This window comes from Oncorhynchus mykiss, chromosome 29, assembly GCF_057628025.1.
Source record: "Oncorhynchus mykiss isolate SJ-2025 chromosome 29, ASM5762802v1, whole genome shotgun sequence".
NCBI classification, from domain to species: domain Eukaryota; kingdom Metazoa; phylum Chordata; class Actinopteri; order Salmoniformes; family Salmonidae; genus Oncorhynchus; species Oncorhynchus mykiss.
In genome coordinates, this window is record NC_143050.1 from 13,898,960 (window position 1) to 13,917,480 (window position 18,521).

The following is an 18,521-nucleotide window of genomic DNA, read 5'->3' on the forward strand; positions in this document are numbered from 1 at the left end:
ACGGTGGGCAAGGAGTGTCGAGGATACAACAACAACTGATATCATGTTCACAGTCTCACCAGGCACGCTTCCCATCTACACACAGTGCAGGGGGATTGTGACATGAACTTCTGGCATCTTAGATAAAGGTTGCATTCCCAATGGTTGTATGCCACATCATTGACTGAGTCAGACTGGCAGATTGCTATAACGTGGTTAGCTGATACTTAAAATATCTATCCAGGCGTTGCAATATCTGGCATGCGTCAGCAACCCCTGGGCAGAGGAACACGCCCATTGTGGTTAGCTGATGTGTAAAACACCTATCCAGACCAGATGTAGTAAGACCTGGCATGCGTCAGCAATGCCTGGTAAGCGCAATGTGCCCAAAACCATTACTTGGAGGTGGAAGATCTGTTACAGTTAGAGGATTTGTGCAGCAGAGTTTTGTGTGTGAAAGACAATGTGTGGGAGTTGATGGCTATTGGTATAACAGCACCTTAGTGATAGATCTGTGCACATGATTAAGAGGCTGGGCGTGAGCTTGTCTGGAAGTTGGATGTGTGTGGGTGGCCTGGACGTAAGTGAATCTACCTTCCCCAGAGGACTTAATCCAGCACAGCCAGCCAGCTACGGAGAGTAAGCGAATATCAATCTTTCCCTCCCACACAGACTGAAACGTCCACACTGCACTGGCTGAAACGTCCACACAGGCTGAAACATCCACACAGGCTGAAGCGTCCACACTGCACTGGCTGAAACATCCACACAGGCTGAAACGTCCACACTGCACTGGCTGAAACGTCCACACAGGCTGAAACGTCCATGCTGCACAGTCTGAAACGTCCACACTGCACAGGCTGAAACGTCCATGCTGCACAGTCTGAAACATCCACGCTGCAGAGTCTGAAACGTCCACACAGGTTGAAACATCCACACAGGTTGAAACGTCCACACTGCACTGGCTGAAACGTCCACACAGGCTGAAACATCCACACAGGCTGAAACGTCCACACTGCACTGGCTGAAACGTCCACACAGGCTGAAACGTCCATGCTGCACAGTCTGAAACGTCCACGCTGCACTGGCTGAAACATCCACGCTGCAGAGTCTGAAATGTCCACGCTGCAGAGTCTGAAACGTCCACGCTGCAGAGTCTGAAACGTCCACGCTGCACTGGCTGAAACATCCACGCTGCAGAGTCTGAAACGTCCACGCTGCACTGGCTGAAACATCCATGCTGCACAGTCTGAAACGTCCACGCTGCACTGGCTGAAACATCCACGCTGCAGAGTCTGAAACGTCCACGCTGCAGAGTCTGAAACGTCCACGCTGCAGAGTCTGAAACGTCCACACAGGCTGAAACGTCCACACAGGCTGAAACATCCATACTGCAGAGGCTGAAACGTCCACGCTGCAGAGTCTGAAACGTCCATGCTGCAGAGTCTGAAACATCCACACAGGCTGAAACGTCCACACAGGCTGAAACATCCATACTGCAGAGGCTGAAACGTCCACACAGGCTGAAACGTCCACACTGCACAGGCTGAAACGTCCACACAGGCTGAAACGTCCATGCTGCGCAGGCTGAAATGTCCACACAGGCTGAAATGTAAACACTGCACAGGTTGAAATGTCCACACTGCACAGGTTGAAATGTCCACACTGCACAAGCTGAAACGTCCACACTGCACAGGTTGAAATGTCCACACTGCACAAGCTGAAACGTCCACACTGCACTGGCTGAAACGTCCACACTGCACAGGTTGAAATGTCCGCAATGCACTGGCTGAAACGTCCACACTGCACAGGTTGAAATGTCCGCAATGCACTGGCTGAAACGTCCACACTGCACTGGCTGAAATGTCCACACTGCACAGGTTGAAACGTCCACACAGGCTGAAATGTCCACACTGCACTGGCTGAAACGTCCACACTGCACAGGTTGAAACGTCCACACTGCACAGGTTGAAACGTCCACACAGGCTGAAACGTCCATGCTGCGCAGGCTGAAATGTCCACACAGGCTGAAATGTAAACACTGCACAGGTTGAAATGTCCACACTGCACAGGTTGAAATGTCCACACTGCACAAGCTGAAACGTCCACACTGCACAGGTTGAAATGTCCACACTGCACAAGCTGAAACGTCCACACTGCACTGGCTGAAACGTCCACACTGCACAGGTTGAAATGTCCGCAATGCACTGGCTGAAACGTCCACACTGCACAGGTTGAAATGTCCGCAATGCACTGGCTGAAACGTCCACACTGCACTGGCTGAAATGTCCACACTGCACAGGTTGAAACGTCCACACAGGCTGAAATGTCCACACTGCACTGGCTGAAACGTCCACACTGCACAGGTTGAAACGTCCACACTGCACAGGTTGAAACGTCCACACAGGCTGAAACGTCCATGCTGCGCAGGCTGAAACGTCCACACTGCACTGGCTGAAACGTCCACACTGCCAGAAACACTTCCCACTACTTCCCCAGTCTCTGCTGCTTTTTCGAACATTCCACAGCTCTCCCACTTGGCACACGCTGGTTGAATCAACTTGGAATAGATGTCTGTGCCCAGTGGCTCTAATGTGTGGTTACTTTTTCACACAAACCAATCTGCTGCCTTATGGCAACATCTACAAGCAATCAATAATACAGGTGAAAGAATAAACACAATATCATGCATGGTTGCCATTGGTAAAATGGTCAAATTGATTTTCCATCTCAAAATAAATCATATGACAAGACAGACACTTGAGTTTCAGTTTTAAAGTTGAAATCGAGTCCACTACGAGAGAGCCAATGAGAAACACCGATGTAAACCCTTTCAGTTTTACACTTCTCCAAGGCTTAGTCCCTAATTGTGTTTCCATTCCAGATGACTCATATCAAGACCAAGATCATTTAGTTCATTACACAAATTCTTAGTATAAAATACATTATTAAAGCGATGTTGCACATTTTTGATGTGTTTTTAAGGGAAATAATCAAAAAATATATAAATCACTTTTATTTATTTTTTTATTAAAATCGCCAAGTATTCAAGAACAGAGTACTTCCTTGCCGACCGTTCAATTCCTCAATTCTCAATGTGTCACTTTCCACCAATCAAACTGGGAGGTGTGGAGCAGTTCAGCAGTGTCCTTTGTATATCCTGAACAAGTGGGGTGTAGACAGACATCTCTCTACGTGTCCTCTTCATCACTTCCTGTCAGGCTGTTGTCATTAGAACCTACTTCTGAGCCCTCAGAGGTCTCTGGTTCCACCCCTGGGTCTTCTGCTACCTTCACCCCTGCTTCCTGGCTCTGAGAGTTGGAGGGCTCTGCTACTCCAACTACTCACTCAGTTTCAGTTTGGGTGGTGTCCTCAGGTCTCTGCTGTTTGTTTGCTAGAGCACCCTCCGTGTAGCTTGTAAAAGGAATCCTTGGTACCAGTAATCCCTCCAGGTAATTTTGTCCAAAATTAGGTTGTAGGTTTGGAATTTTGATCTGGAGCGAATGCCATCATGTGGAGGGTAGCATCCTATATATGTCTCTGCCAAAACATCCACGTTTAACTCCAAATCTATTATTTTGTTTTTTAAAAACAAGTTGAAAAATGTGAGAGCTCAAATGCAGCTGTGTCTCTCTCTTTATCCCTCTAATGCTCATCCACATTGGTGTTGAGTGGAAATGCCTGGCTCATTGTCTCATATGTGCAAGAATGGTTCCACCTGATCACGTCTGCCATCCATCCTTGAGGACATGTATTTCCATTGTTAGTGTGGTCAGGCGAATATCTTGTCAAAATAGGCTAACAGATCATATTTGCCCATGTAGATATTGAATGTAGCAGCAGGGGGCAGTAGAGAGCACCAACCCGCCACAAATCAACTAAATATCTGGTGTCAGTGCTCCCATCCCAAATACTCAGGCGCATACTTGTATTTTTCATCTCACATAATACTTTGATGCTGACACAAATACTGATATTTAAAAAACGATCGCAGTCTATGTCATTTATTGTCAGTTTTACACACGTTTACAGACTAGTCTTATTTGTCACACCTTAAGTACAATGAATAGATCAGTAAGGATGAACATCAGGACATCACTCATCAGATATAACTGCATTTTTATGTGTTCCAACGTAAGAAGAAATTAAAAACACAATTCATAGTATGAGCCAAATCATTTGCTTTATCATACTGTGCATATGCTACTCTCTTAGGGAGACTTCCTTGACAAGTGCGTTTATCTCCCATTCAAATTGAGTCAAAGCACAAGCTGCCATGTTACACAGAAGCAAGCTATGTCAGATATTTCAGATTACACACACTGTTGACTTACAATCTTTGTTTTTCTATTCATTAATTTGGCACAACTGAAAAGGTGTTCCTCCTTGCTGATTTTGAAAGGTGTTAAGGGATGGGTAGCCGATGTCTTGGGTGCGATCCATCTTGCCAAGTGGGCCCCTCGTAGTTCCCCTCCTCTGGGAAAGAGGTGCTCTTGTGAGAAAGAGGAGTGTGGTTGAGTTGGACGCGTGGTAGTGCCAAGCAATTCTCATGCACGAGGTCTGCCAACCAGGGCGAAACAGGAAGAACATATCATTACAACATAAGCACCTTCTCTCTAATCACTCATGATAATGTCCTAATAGGAGTCATAGAATAATGATAAATCAGAATGATTCTTACTTGGAGAAAATGGGATCTCACCCAAGTTAGGTCTTCTGATGGAGACTTGTCGTTGACTGGAGTCAGAGGAGGCAGAGGTGCTATCTGTGGCACTGGACTTGATGGACCTCACTGAGGGCATGCGCACCAGAGGGCTAGGCCTGGATTTGGCTCCAACTGTGGCAGTTTGGCTCCATTCTGAACAAGACAAGTTATACATTTATAACTTTTTATTTTCACATCGACATCAACATTTATTTTTTGTATATATTTAATTGAATATGACAATGGTCAAACTGAGTAGTTTCATTTCTAATTTTGGTGGTAGGAAGGTATATTGATATGTGGTTGTAAATACCAGAGTATTCTTGGAGTCTTAAGCTGCCAAAGCACAAATGGATTCTCCATTGTTTCCTCACATTCTCCTTCATCAGACAGTGGAACAGAAATATGAAGAACCCTGAAACACAGTGGTGAGACTGACGTTAGGTTATACCCTATATAACCAATACCCTATAACGTAGCCCTTTCCTGTCGTCAGACACAAGCATTTCACTACACACGCAATAACATCCGCTAAACAAGTGTACGTGACAAATAACATGTGATTTGATTTGAATAACAAAAGCACCCTCTTTGGCCTCATGGGTGGAATGTTATTCATATTTTTCATAATTGCATCATTAATAAAGATTATTTAAAAAAAAAAAAAAAAAAATCTGGTGTTTCTACGTCAAACCGTTTCGTTATAGTTCAGTCTTCTGTGATGTATGGTATATAAAGTGTAATATTGGGATATCAATATATCTGACATCGTATATGTGTGTGAGGTGTAAACTTTTGTTTTCAAAGTAGATTTGTTTAAGACTACCAATAATCACTCTGATGTGACCCTGATTTAGCCCACTGCAGTAAAAGGTTAAAGGGATGAACTGGCATCAGGTTATACCCTATACCTTATACACTATGACTTAAACAGACAAACGCCTGTTGCTTGGCAGCAGTCACTTGCCTTGCAGACCGTTCAGGACACAGAAGACGTAGAGAAAAGGAACCTTGGCTGGCCCCCAGGCGAAGAAAGCCACAGTCCAGGTGAGACCCAGCAGGAAGGTGAGACTGGACACCCCCTTCAGGTCCTGCAAAAGGAGTCCGCTGTGGACGCCGGCTGGCTGATTGACCCGCATGTGGCGGATCTGGACCAGGACCACAACGAAGGTAGCTATGTTGCACAGCAGCACCAGCAAAATGTAGCCCACCACAGACACATAGAAAGCCACTTCATCTTGGATCCAGCAGCTGATAATAGGAGAGAGTAGGATTTATCTACTTATCTGAATAACAACCTCAGTCCCGAATCTACAATACACAGATATACTATACAGACACTAGTACCACACAATGGTTATCCATTATCTACACATATCTCAATTTAACTGTATAATGTTTTGACTGAGTTGACATTGAGAGTGTCAGATACATGTCATTCAGTGTCATAAAAAAAAAGTGCTGATCATCTAATGACCGGGAACGATAAACTACCGCAGGATGAATCTAATACCCACAATGCCTCAGAGTTATCCAGTGGTTCCATGGACTCACTGCCAAGGGAACTGCCATAAGAATCTCTCTTTACAACCAGAACAAGGCAACACATAACCAGGGGGGTTCCTGCAAGAGGGTAGGAAGATGGAGAACAGGTGATATGGTTCAATTTATAAAAGTAACAGGGAATACTCATAACTAATAAATATATATATATAAAGAAGTATTTTTTACTGATGTTCTAAATGAACTGAGAGATTGATCTCACCCCATCCCAGGGCGCAGAGCTTTAGGATGTAGGAGGGTACATAAACATTGAAGACTTTGACCAAGGCAAAGTACATGTGCACAGCCTCCAGGCCCATCCAGGTGAAAGAGGCCAGCAGGAAGTAGTGCAGTGTGGAAGCCACCACCACACAGAGCCCATAGCTGCCAAAGGAGGAGAGCCAGGAGTTGACCAGGAAAACCATGTTGAGCCCCAGCAGCGCCAGAGACAAGTTGATGAGGATCTTGGATGGATAGTCTCTGCGGAGCTTCCTGTGAGGGAAGATGGGGGGGTTGTGAGACAGAGAGAAAGTAGAGAGGGTAAGAATCAAGTAGACTGTATAAAGTGTATGAAAAGAGGAGGCTGTGGAAAGAATAAGTTAATTTACAAAAGACGAAATGATGATACAGTGTGAAAACAGGAAGAAGGTAACACTCTAAAAAACAGAGGATGCCGGGTGTACAGTATTTAACTAGATTGATTCATACTCAAATGCTGTGTATGTCAACACAGTGATTCCCAGGAAGAGAGAGGATACACCACAGCCAAGATAAGTTATGATGGTCAGAATTTCCTCATTTGGTACGTCGATGGGTGTCCTGGATACGTCCTACAATACAAGTGAGGACAGTGGGGTAGAGAATGACATCATGGTGACAACAAAGCTTCTGTAAAGTTTTGTAAGGTGACCGGCCTTGGTGCGTTTAAAAGAGGGTCATTACCAGAAGTACTCCAAAATGAGTGAGGTGGTCACACAGGCATGTGGTATAGTCAGCACTCGTGTTGTGCTTCCTGCATCCATGCTGTTTCCATCCTCCCTTTCCATCTGTAGTAATTTAAACAAAATACTCCATCTACCACTGATATAACACACACACACAAATCAACTTGAAGTATACTCTTTCCAAAATGTTCTGATTTTATTTGTTTGATAATTCTTCAGTGATTTATAGTGGGACCCACCATTTTGATTGAAGTCCCAGTAGACACACTGCACCTCCTTACCAAGCTTCAAGAGAAAATATAATTGGATCAGGCAGTAAAATATGGGTTTGATTGATCATTTTACAAGTGGTTGTTCAATTAATTTATTGTCACCCTTATGAAAATGGACTGCAGTTAGAGTGCAGTGTAACTGTTGTCGTGTCTTTAGTATCCTTAATGTGAAGATTGTTATTTTATCAAATCAAATCTCTGTGTAATTATTATTACTACGTAATTAAACTAATCATGTAAAACTTTAATTAACTAGGAAGTCGGGGTACCAGGGGATAAATGTTTATAGTGTCTCTATTTCCCGAATCGACTCCTCAGATATTTTCATATCTTATCAATTAGTCGTCCATAAATGATTATTAATTGTTACCTCATTAATCTCATTCCAAACGTCGTAAAATGCTTGGTTATCTGCACGAACCCTAGTTTCCATAATGAGTCAGCAATAAATTGGCTTAATTATTTATTTACTAACTAAATAATCACACAGAATTACATATACATACAACAGGATAAATTATACATTGATTACTAATCATGCCATGAAAAGTCCCTAGTGGACTAACCTGAAATGACAGCTGGTTGCACAAAGGGTGGAGGAAGAAAGAGCAGGGTTAGGAGAGACAAAGGAATGAGTCTGATTCGTATCTTGGGAAGCTATGCTCACGTAAATACAAAAGCATATGCATTCTAATAACCGCCCATTCGGGAAAAACAAAATAGATATATTTATGATTGAGCTGGGCTTTGATAGATGGGTTGATGATGTAAAACTCTGGTTTGCCCAGTAGAGATCGCCCTTTTCCTTGGTAAAAATCTCTCTGGTCGTAGTGTTGATTAGAGCGGATACGTTGGAGTACCCTGTAGTGCTCAGAGGATTGTCTGTGTCCTCGTCCTAGGCCACGTACGTTCTCAGCTGCAGACTGATAACCGTGATGATTAGGATTTGATAACTTTTTTTGCCATATTGAGGCTGAGCTGCATTTTGGCTGGTGTAGTAGAACATTAACCATTTCAACGTGGGGCTCGTCACCTCCACGTTATCTTGTCTCATGTAAATTTAATAAGGTAGTATTGTAGTTCAACCATTTGCAACCTCAGTTTACACCGTGGTTTGCGTGGTCTTAACCATTCGAGACATCAGGCTTACCGTGGGTCTCTTTGGCATGACATGTACATTTCATCACGGGTGGTTTTACACATTTCAGAGAAAAGAGCGGTCCATGACGCCTAATGTGATGTCTGGGCTCGCGGGGGTGTGGCCACTGACTAGTTCATCTTTATATGAAAATCCATACTCTCATTTAGAAGGTTAACGTCACATTACATATTCTCACAAATAGTTTAATGTTTAATCACGTTTCACAATATTTAGATGTAAACCTGACAGCTGGGAAATGTACACTTTAAGAGATACAGTTATGTGTGTTTCCTGTCCTTCACGAGATCACCAAATGAAACACACTCGTCATAACTGTCCCTTAAGTGTCCATGATCTACACCCAGAAAGGGCCATGTCATGACACTGTAGTTTTAGTGCAGTACAACTGCAGTATGCTGCAAATACTGCATCCAAAATAACACTATTTTTTTCTGGAGTAATTTTGTAGTGTAACTGCAGTTAGAGTGCAGTATGACTGCAGTTACACTGCAATACACTGCAGTTGTTCTGCAATTACTGTGTCCAGAATACCACAGTCGACTGCAGTTACTGCACTTTTACTGCAGTTTCAAAGCGTAAATATTTTTTTGTAAGGGCAGTAAGTGTTCCACATACTTCATTGGACATCAGGTGATGCAGTGTCACCTCAACATCCTCCTCTAGGTCCTTGATGGGGCCACTGCTATTGGTGACACTGGCTGAGACCACATACGTGTTCAGGATCTTCCCACTCGGGTTGTTCTGAAAGCGAAAGTATACAGGATTGGGATTTACTTCTGTCCTTGAATACAATACAGTTCTGACATAATTAACCCTGCTGTGGTGCAGCTCTGTTACCATGAAGAGAGTTGGGATTCCATAAAACTGAAACTGAACCCGCGGCTGGGCACCACTGTGTTGAGGAAAGCTATACTTCAAGGCTGAGGGTAGGGAGATGAATGCAACCGTTCCTTTGAATGGATCCTTGTTGATATAAATCTAAAACACCAAGATGAATTAAGGCCATGACCAGAATGCCATCTCAATATCAATGACAGTACAGATGGTTAAACTGGCTTTATATTATATTACCTTGTGTTTAGAAGGATAACGCTGGAAAACTATTGTTATGTATGGGATTTACAGTGCCTTGCGAAAGTATTCGGCCCGCTTGAACTTTGCGACCTTTTGTCGTTCCACTTCATGATTGTGTCCCACTTGTTGTTGATTCTTCACAAAAAAATACAGTTTTATATCTTTATGTTTGAAGCCTGAAATGTGGCAAAAGGTCGCAAAGTTCAAGGGGGCCGAATACTTTCGCAAGGCACTGTAATTAGTGCTAACCTCAGGGTTCAGGCCCCCTGCAGCAGACGAAACGCCAAAGGTGAGGCTCTGAAACTGGTCAGGGTCAACATTCACCACAGAGATCGCCATCGCAGGAGCAACCAAAGTGTAATTTGTCTGGTTAAAACAAGACATCTTGTCCCCAACCATCTCTGTAATGTTCAATATTCTACAGAGCAAAGAGAAGGAGGCAGAGAAGAGGACACAGTGAAGAGTGATGGCAGAGCATACAGGAGAGAGAGAGGGAGAGAGAGAGAGAGAGAGGGAGAGAGAGAGAGAGGGAGGGAGAGAGAGAGAGAGAGAGAGGGAGAGAGAGAGGGAGAGAGAGAGCACATTATCAATTCGTACAGCTTCAATAGACTAGGGCTACGGTCCAATATCCATACTAACATTAGCCCAGTACATTCCTTCATTCTAAGTGGTATGTTAGTGTGGATACTGGACTTGGTCCAAGGTCTATCGTGTTCGTCTGTGTGGTTTTGAGAAAGCCTCCTGATCCCCGCTCCATTTCTTTAACCACCTGATCTGTGTGGTAGGGCTGAGTGGAACAGAGAGAAAACACCCACTGGTTGGTGACATGCTGCAGGTAGCTCTTAGACTCCAACATGTCTGAGATGATGCTGATTATAGCTTTGCCCAGAGATGGGGTCATCCAGCTGATGAAAACAATTGTTTTGAGTTTCTTCAGAACGGTATCAAGTTCAGTGCAGTTGAGTTCTGGATGGTCCTGCAGCAGGCTCTCTATAATCTCTACCACATCCATTGCGTTCTCTGAAAACATCAAAAGCATAATACATTGATTTTCATGGCCACAGACAAAAGCCAAAAAGGTAGACGGTTTCGAATCCTAGGCTGGGCCCCCGTGGGGGGGGGGGGGGGGGTATCATATGGACAGTAAAGTTGTGTTCTAAATGGACATAGCAGAACTATTGAGGAACCCACCAGGAGTGACATCAATGTTGTCTAGGTCTGGAATGGTCTCAACCACAAATGGGCACTGGTGCAGATCTGGGATGCCCCAACTGACTGGTATACCCAACAGACTGTAAGTAGGAGTCATCCGCCCATAGTCAAGGTGTGGCAGGAGTCATCCGCCCATGGTCAAACAGATGAGAGACAGGAAGATTCAAGTCAATGAATGGAATATATTTGTGTTAGCTGCCTCGTAACTCAAGCCACAAGGCATTTTAGAAGGCTCAGCAATAGTTATACAGTCCAGTGTTGTTAGCCATCACATATTTATCTCAATGGAGGCAAACAGGTGTCTCAGAGACAAACAATATCACATCCCTCGCAAACAGTAAGGCTCCATGCTTAACACACATAATAAAATTTATCATGGCAATTATTTAAATATTAGCTCTGCTCATGATGTCTAACAGATTCATGTTTTTATTGCAGGACATGTTCCAGATGTAGTCATCAATTGATTTGGTTATAATCGTTCAATGCAAATATCCTTCTTCCAGTGTTAAAGAGAGACAGCTTGGTCAGTATGTTTCAGACAGCACACAGTCTCTGACAGCAAGATGAAATAGGCTATAAAATCAATGAGCCAGAAACAATAGAACTCTAAAACTAAACTGTGCGATGGCACGAGAGACAAAAAACTAATTTGAGACCACAAAAGCCCTTCATCATTGGTAATTTGTCATAAATAATCATAATGGACCACAGTATGTCAACTTGACAGCTTGTCTCACCAGAGCCTACTAGCTGTCTTGCTGGGGTCTCCCTGACATGGCAGCGTGGCAGTCTGGGGGGCCCAGGTGACCGGCCACACAAACAGGCCATGTCTGGTCTGGTGACGGTGCTCCAGACAACTCCCTGGTGGTGGGGCAAACAAGGAACACAAGGCATCAACGCCTGCACAATTCATAGGAACACATGCTATATTTTCACATCAAATAAGTTCAAATCATTCATATCAAAGGGAAAGCCATTTTCTACCGTTTTTTTTCTTCAACCTCAAGCCTCTTTTTTCCTAGACAGTACCAGAGTCCTTTCAGTTTCAGTTTCAGTTTATGGGTCTTGTTTCATTCAAGCAAAGCTTACATATATGACGAATCTTGATGTCCTTGGACTTGGTTTCTATGGTTATAAGGCCATTGGTGTATATCTTCTCCAGGAGGGTGCGGATCCTTGTCGTTGTCGCCTCTTGACTTGATGACGTTGTCACCTTCACTCGGAACAGGCAGCCGTGTCTGTGGATGGATAGGGAAACTTCTTAGTTAAAATCCTCCAACCAAATAGTTACATATTGTTCACTCCATTTTATTATAAATTACATGCAGTGTTTAGTTGTCCTCAGTGTGTCTGACTCTCTTGTAATATTATTTCTATGTTTCTGTGATTATTTTCTGTGATCATACCTTGACGTTTTGAGCAAGGAAGGCTGCAAGAAAGAATGACAGTGTTAAGTGCTAACAGACCCTGAATATACCCGCAGGTTAAAGTCGTTTTCATTTTACAATGTGGATATGTTAACCTCTCCCAATTACATTTCTTTCTGCCTCAACTACCAGGAGAGTCATTTGTATGTCCATGGCCGATACATACCCTATCAGAATGAGTCGTGTTTGATCGTGGAGATGGATGGTGCACACTGAAACACAGAACACCTACTGATTTAGCTGCAACTTTGTATTCACTGTATCTGTTTATTCTTTAAAAACCTCTTAAGCATAGGACCCTTTTTTTTTCAAATTTTCGCCCAAAATGACATGCCCAAATCTATCTGCCTGTAGCTCAGGACCTGAAACAAGGATATGCATATTCTTGATACCATTTGAAAGGAAACACTTTGAATTTTGTGAAAATGTGAACTTAATGTAGGAGAATATAACACATTAGATCTGGTAAAATATAATGTTTTTTGTTCCATCATCTTTGAAATGCAAGCAGTGTATGTGCAACGTTTTAGACTGATCCACTGAACCATTGTATTTCTGTTAAAAATGTTGTATCAAGTCTGCCCAAATGTGCCTAATTGGTTTATTGATACATTTTCAAGTTCATAACTGTGCACTCTCCTCAAACAATAGCATGGTATTCTTTCACTGTAATAGCTACTGTAAATTGGACAGTGCAGTTCGATTAACAATAATTTAAGCTTTCTGCCCATATCAGATACGTCTGTGTCCTGGGAAATGTTCTTGTTACTTGCATCCTCATGCTAATAACATTAAGCTACATTAGCTCAACTGTCCGACACACACACACACACACACACACACACACACACACACACGACGACCGATCCTGTAGAGGTTAAGACGTTTGTATTAAGAGCTAGACAAAATCTCCCATGATTCTATTTACGTGATATAGTGAGCGTTTTACTGATACGTACCTGTATGCTTTTCTCAAAAGCTGGAAGGTCAGAACAGACATCTCAGCAGGTAGAGTGCCATGCAGCTGAAAGTGTCAGAGAACAGGCAGAATAATTAGTAAACTGGATTAATCAGGAAAACAAGCATTTGAATGAAGAAATGCTGTCCTATCAGCACACATACCCAGTTCCTGATGGTCTGTCCCGGATCGTCACAGGACCCAGTAAGGGTCACGTTCGCATCAACCTCAAAATATATGTCTGTAATGAAAGACAGTTTACGCCTCATGTCCACCAGATGCATCAACTCGTTGCATTCCGGTGGTAGTCATTCATTGTCAATGGAGCAGCTCTACATTGGGGGTGCAGCACTAGGCTGCAGTGTGTTCTGTGTACCACACGAGTTCAATATTTTCAACACTTGTTTTGCTTTACCGTGTTGTGGTACAAATGGAAGTACAGACACACAGACTCCAACGAGCTAGCTTTTAGCTAGTTGAAAAGCGAAGCACATGTGCATCAAGTACGGAAAAGGTATATAAATCTGGTGGACGGGAGACATTTTAAAACAACTATATTTCAAGTCAAAAGTCCTATCACATGCAGTAATTTGTTTGGTTGTGGATGGAAGAAGGGATGGACTGGATCCTTTCCTGAAACAGATGAGGAACACACTAACCTGAGAGTTTGCCACCAGTCGTGACACTAAGGTCTGTGGTTGTGTCAGAAGAGGCTTCAGTGACTATGTCAACGGGAGGAATGTGTGTGGCTTGGGGGAAGTCCTCTGTGGAAAAAGACAATCACTCTCCTCATAGACCTGTATTGGTTCTCCTCATCACAGTGGAACCATAGAACATTTACATCACACGTCTAGATCATCTATAAGACCAAGAGTTTGTCCTCCAGACCAGGAGAAACTCAGGGCCCTAATCACTTAGCAACTTCCTCTTTAGTCATTATTTTCTCTTCAAAAGGAGGGATTTCTTTTGAAATGATTTGTGTCTTACCTACAGCGTTCACTTGGATGCTGTGGGGGTCAGCCACTAGTATGAGATATCCAGAGTTCTGATGGGTGTTCAGCAAAAAAGAGACCTGTTTCTGCACTGTACTGACATCAGAGCTGGGGATCACGTTGAGGTGGACCAGGCAGTCAAAGCTGTGTGGTGATGCAACAATGATTAAACAACAACAAGCACAAGTCCTTTTAGTCCCAAACCTATAGCTTCAATCAGCTCCTGGAAATGTGAGGTAGTGAGTATATTTCTTTGTAAATGTTTTGCCAATTGTAGTAGTGTCATAGAGACCATTTTCAAAAAGTGAAACTTATGAATAACACCAGAATAAAGTATTTCTTACTTGTTAACATTGAATTCAGCCCGAAATGTCGGTTTGTCCTGGGGAATTAAAATCGTAATACATGCTATCATCTGTGCTCAAAAAGGTGCACTGATCATCATCAGAATAAATGTTTAACTTTGTAATTGTTGTTACTGTATATTGTAGTATCATCATTCCGTGGAGTTCAACACTTACCTGGACCTCTTCCTCGTATGTCTCACCAACACTGTCAACCGTGTGATATGGCCTGCAGTAGAGATTACACATGAGAGGAAGAGATGATATAATTGTATTGCATAAATAAATCCATGATATACCTGTATTAAATTTGTAATTGGGTATTTTCTTACCCGGTTGACACAGACACAGAGACTCTGTACAAATAATATTTGTTGGATGGTAATATTTGTCTGAGCTGCAAGTAGATAAAGGTAATTGATCCATCAAAATAGAGAACATTACATGTGGAGAGTAATACTGGAATTATTCTAAACACTGTGCAACAGGAAGTGAAATGTGACCCAGTAGCTTACCCATTGATGTGCAAGGTCTCTGGCTTTGTATTTATCTGTACTGTTTCCATCGTAGCAGATGATGGCAATCTTGACTTTAACTTCATACAGAGACCAGGCTGACAGAAATTATGAAAATGATGTAATTGATCAGAAGCAATGTATAAGATACAAAACATAGCTTTGGTGTTTAGACCATTTACCTTCTGATTTGTGACTACTTATCATCTACATATCTACCGAATGCACTGCAGAAGGACCATCTCTAACGACCTGAAAGTCACTGCAGAGAGCTTTGAGTTTGATGTTTAACACATGTTTAATGATGCACCCTGTGTTTGCACCATTGGATACGAGATCAATATTTGAACTTGGGTCCAGATACATAACAGGAACAGCAGAGGACACCGGAGAAATACAAAATGGCTGCTCATAGCTGACACCAATCAGTTTTTCCATAGAGAATTACATTAAAAATAAATGTACAGACAATCAAAATCTATATAAAATATAAATGGCCTCCTGTCTCACCACACTGTAGACGGGAGTCTGGGACTGGAGGACACCTCAGGGTAAGCCAGTCGATAGAATCCCAGCGCACCTCATCCCCCTCTGTGCAGGTCAGGTCAGACACCTGTTCAGGGGTGCGTGCATGTCCCCACATGCGGAACAGAGACAGACTCCCATTGAAGTTGGTACCGTTCTTCACATGCATCTCCCCTTGAACTACGTAGTGTGAGACGCCCAGCGTGAGCGTCCCGTGCGCGGCCAGCCTGCAGCAGGAGGGGGACAGGGGGGATCCCTTAGTATGGGCTGTAACATCCAGACTGGTCCCATTGACGTAGAGGGCTGGCTGGTGAGACGCCCCAGACCAGGTTATACAGATGTAGGTCCAGTGGCCCAGGGGGAGGTGGAGGGGGGCTGACCACCTCATCCCAAACAGCCAGGTGTGGACCAGGCCCTGCTGACCCGCCAGGCCCAGCTCAGCCTGCAGCCCGTCAGGGTGTCGGTACATGAAGGCTGTCCAGGCTGGCGTGCTGATGTGCTGCTGGAGGTGGACACACACACTGAGCTCCTCCAGGGCAGGGATGGAGAGGTCGGGACTCAGCTGCCAGTAGCTGCAATCCCCTGTAAAGTCAGCCATCTTCCCCCACAAGCTCACGCTGGAACACTCTGGTGTACATAGGGCACATGGACCACCGTGAGCAAGAACTGTTTATTTTGTCAATCGTTGTTGGTCGTACTTATCTTCCATATCTCCATTAATTTCTTCACTCTCTTCCAGATACAGTATTTCTCCCCGGAAATTGGCAGCATATGGCTTGTTATTGATCAGTTGTGTGTGTAAATGAGTGTGAGTGCAGTGCAGTGCTGTGGCCAGCTGTTTACCTGGGTCCTGGGGAGAGGCACAGCTTAGTAGAGACACACTGAGAAGGAGATGGAGGAGTTTCTTGCAGACGTTCATCACAGCTCTGAAATAAACATCAGTAACAGTAAGACCTGCACTCAAGCTTCTACTCTGGTGTTTTATATACATCTTTCAAATGTAATATTTGAAGATCTTATTTTGTAGGGCAAAATGTTCTTCTGTGTAAAGCCTATCAATCATTGTACATGCTTTACATTTGGACAAACACTTTCCAAAGGACAGTTTTCTAAGCTGCTATTAACCAGCACAATACAATATCTGAGAGAATATAGCAACTCTGTTGCACTTTGTTATGTGTTCGCATATTGACTTTTGGTTATCATTGTTCCCAAAGCCTTTAAGGTTGTTCCATATGATTTCAATCCCTTTCTGACTCCACCCCTTTTCATTTGAACCAAACCTTCCATACATGTTGTCCCACGGTAGAAGTGGTCAGAGAGTGACTAAACATTCAGAGATGCTCAATGTTGACCCATTTTGCATAACCCACCCTACCACGGGACAACCATGTCTTCATCACTGGAAAAGATAAATCATTTTAAAAAGCTTACAAACACTTGTCAAACTGTTTAATTTATTTGACATTTGATATTTTTTTCAAGAAATGTTCAAATAGTTTGACCACAATTCAAATGATATCAAACTCCACCATTTATATTTTTCAGTGATGAAGACATGGCTGTCTCATTGTAGGGTGGGGAATGCAAAATGGCTATTCGGGTCTAAAAAGTAACTTTCTGACCACTTCTACCGTGGGACAACATGTATGGAAGGATTTGTTCAAATCAAAAAGGATGAAGTCAGAAAGGGATTGAAATCATATGGAATGACACTTCATTGTCCAGTGTGTAACTCAACATGACACTGGCCATATTTACAGTAATGAACATCTAGAATAATCTACAGCAGAATTAGACAACCATAAAATATTACAATTTATGACATGAGAGATGACATTATGATTACCATGACATTGAGTTGGAAATGAATATACTAAACTGAACTGAACTGAGTTCGACATATATTTTATATATGCTGTCTTGGATTCAACTAACATTTTTGTTTAATCACAAATAAATGTACAATTACTGAAAAACTTGGTCAACATCATTAAAGTGAAGTTAAAGTATAAAGTCTATGATATAAATGGTCAATTGACTTACCAAATAATTAGGTGCCTGCAACAGGCAGATGATCCTGGTATATAGTCACTTAATGGATGGTGCTATTAACCTTTGTATCAATTCCTAAATGGATGGGTGAGACCTGTAGTGTTCTGGAGTCAGTGAGACCTGTAGTGTTCTAGTGTCAGTGAGACCTGTAGTGTTCTAGTGTCAGTGAGACCTGTAGTGTTCTAGTGTCAGTGAGACCTGTAGTGTTCTAGTGTCAGTGAGACCTGTAGTGTTCTAGTGTCAGTGAGACCTGTAGTGTTCTAGTGTCAGTGAGACCTGTAGTGTTCTAGTGTCAGTGAGACCTGTAGTGTTCTAGTGTCAGTGAGACCTGTAGTGTTCTAGTGTCAGTGAGACCTGTAGTGTTCTGGTGTCAGTGAGACCTGTAGTGTTCTAGTGTCAGTGAGACCTGTAGTGTTCTAGTGTCAGTGAGACCTGTAGTGTTCTGGTGTCAGTGAGACCTGAATTTGTCTACACACACCTTGAAACCCCATATATGACTGTGGCTCCACCCCCTCACTTCTTACCTCTGTTTTACATGGTGTGTCAGTGAATTCGCCTGTAGGCTGGGTGTAAGATCTCTTCCCAGATTACTGCTCTTTCCAACCTTGAAATTAATGCATGTTTGTTACATTTTCAAACTCTTAGTTTTGATGTCAACCACACTGTAAAGTGAAATGTCTGTTACTGGATTGATTAGGCAGCTGTCCATGGTGCTGATGAGCATCTGAATCTCATGTTTATGAAAATAAAATAGTACATACTGAGCCCAATATATGACAATGCAATTTAATTACAACTATCATGATGACAAG

The 18,521-nt window shown here is 42.9% G+C and overlaps 1 protein-coding gene across 1 annotated transcript; it reads right to left on the bottom strand.

Annotated features, from left to right (window-relative positions):
* Window positions 1-55: 55 nt before the first annotated feature.
* On the bottom strand, window positions 56-16,573 carry LOC149970358 (uncharacterized). The gene is made up of 26 exons (XM_090226238.1): window positions 16,498-16,573; window positions 15,622-16,281; window positions 15,130-15,227; window positions 14,947-15,011; window positions 14,792-14,843; window positions 14,615-14,652; window positions 14,266-14,414; window positions 13,938-14,042; window positions 13,443-13,519; window positions 13,280-13,344; window positions 11,983-12,131; window positions 11,641-11,754; window positions 10,494-10,698; window positions 9,928-10,096; window positions 9,442-9,582; window positions 9,220-9,345; window positions 7,410-7,455; window positions 7,169-7,272; window positions 6,935-7,056; window positions 6,450-6,718; window positions 6,202-6,307; window positions 5,652-5,935; window positions 4,998-5,099; window positions 4,682-4,837; window positions 574-2,526; window positions 56-75 (listed from the first exon to the last, which is right to left on the bottom strand). The coding sequence occupies exons 1-26, from the start codon at window positions 16,571-16,573 to the stop codon at window positions 56-58; spliced, it is 5,451 nt and encodes a 1,816-aa protein (XP_090082364.1).
* Window positions 16,574-18,521: the final 1,948 nt, after the last annotated feature.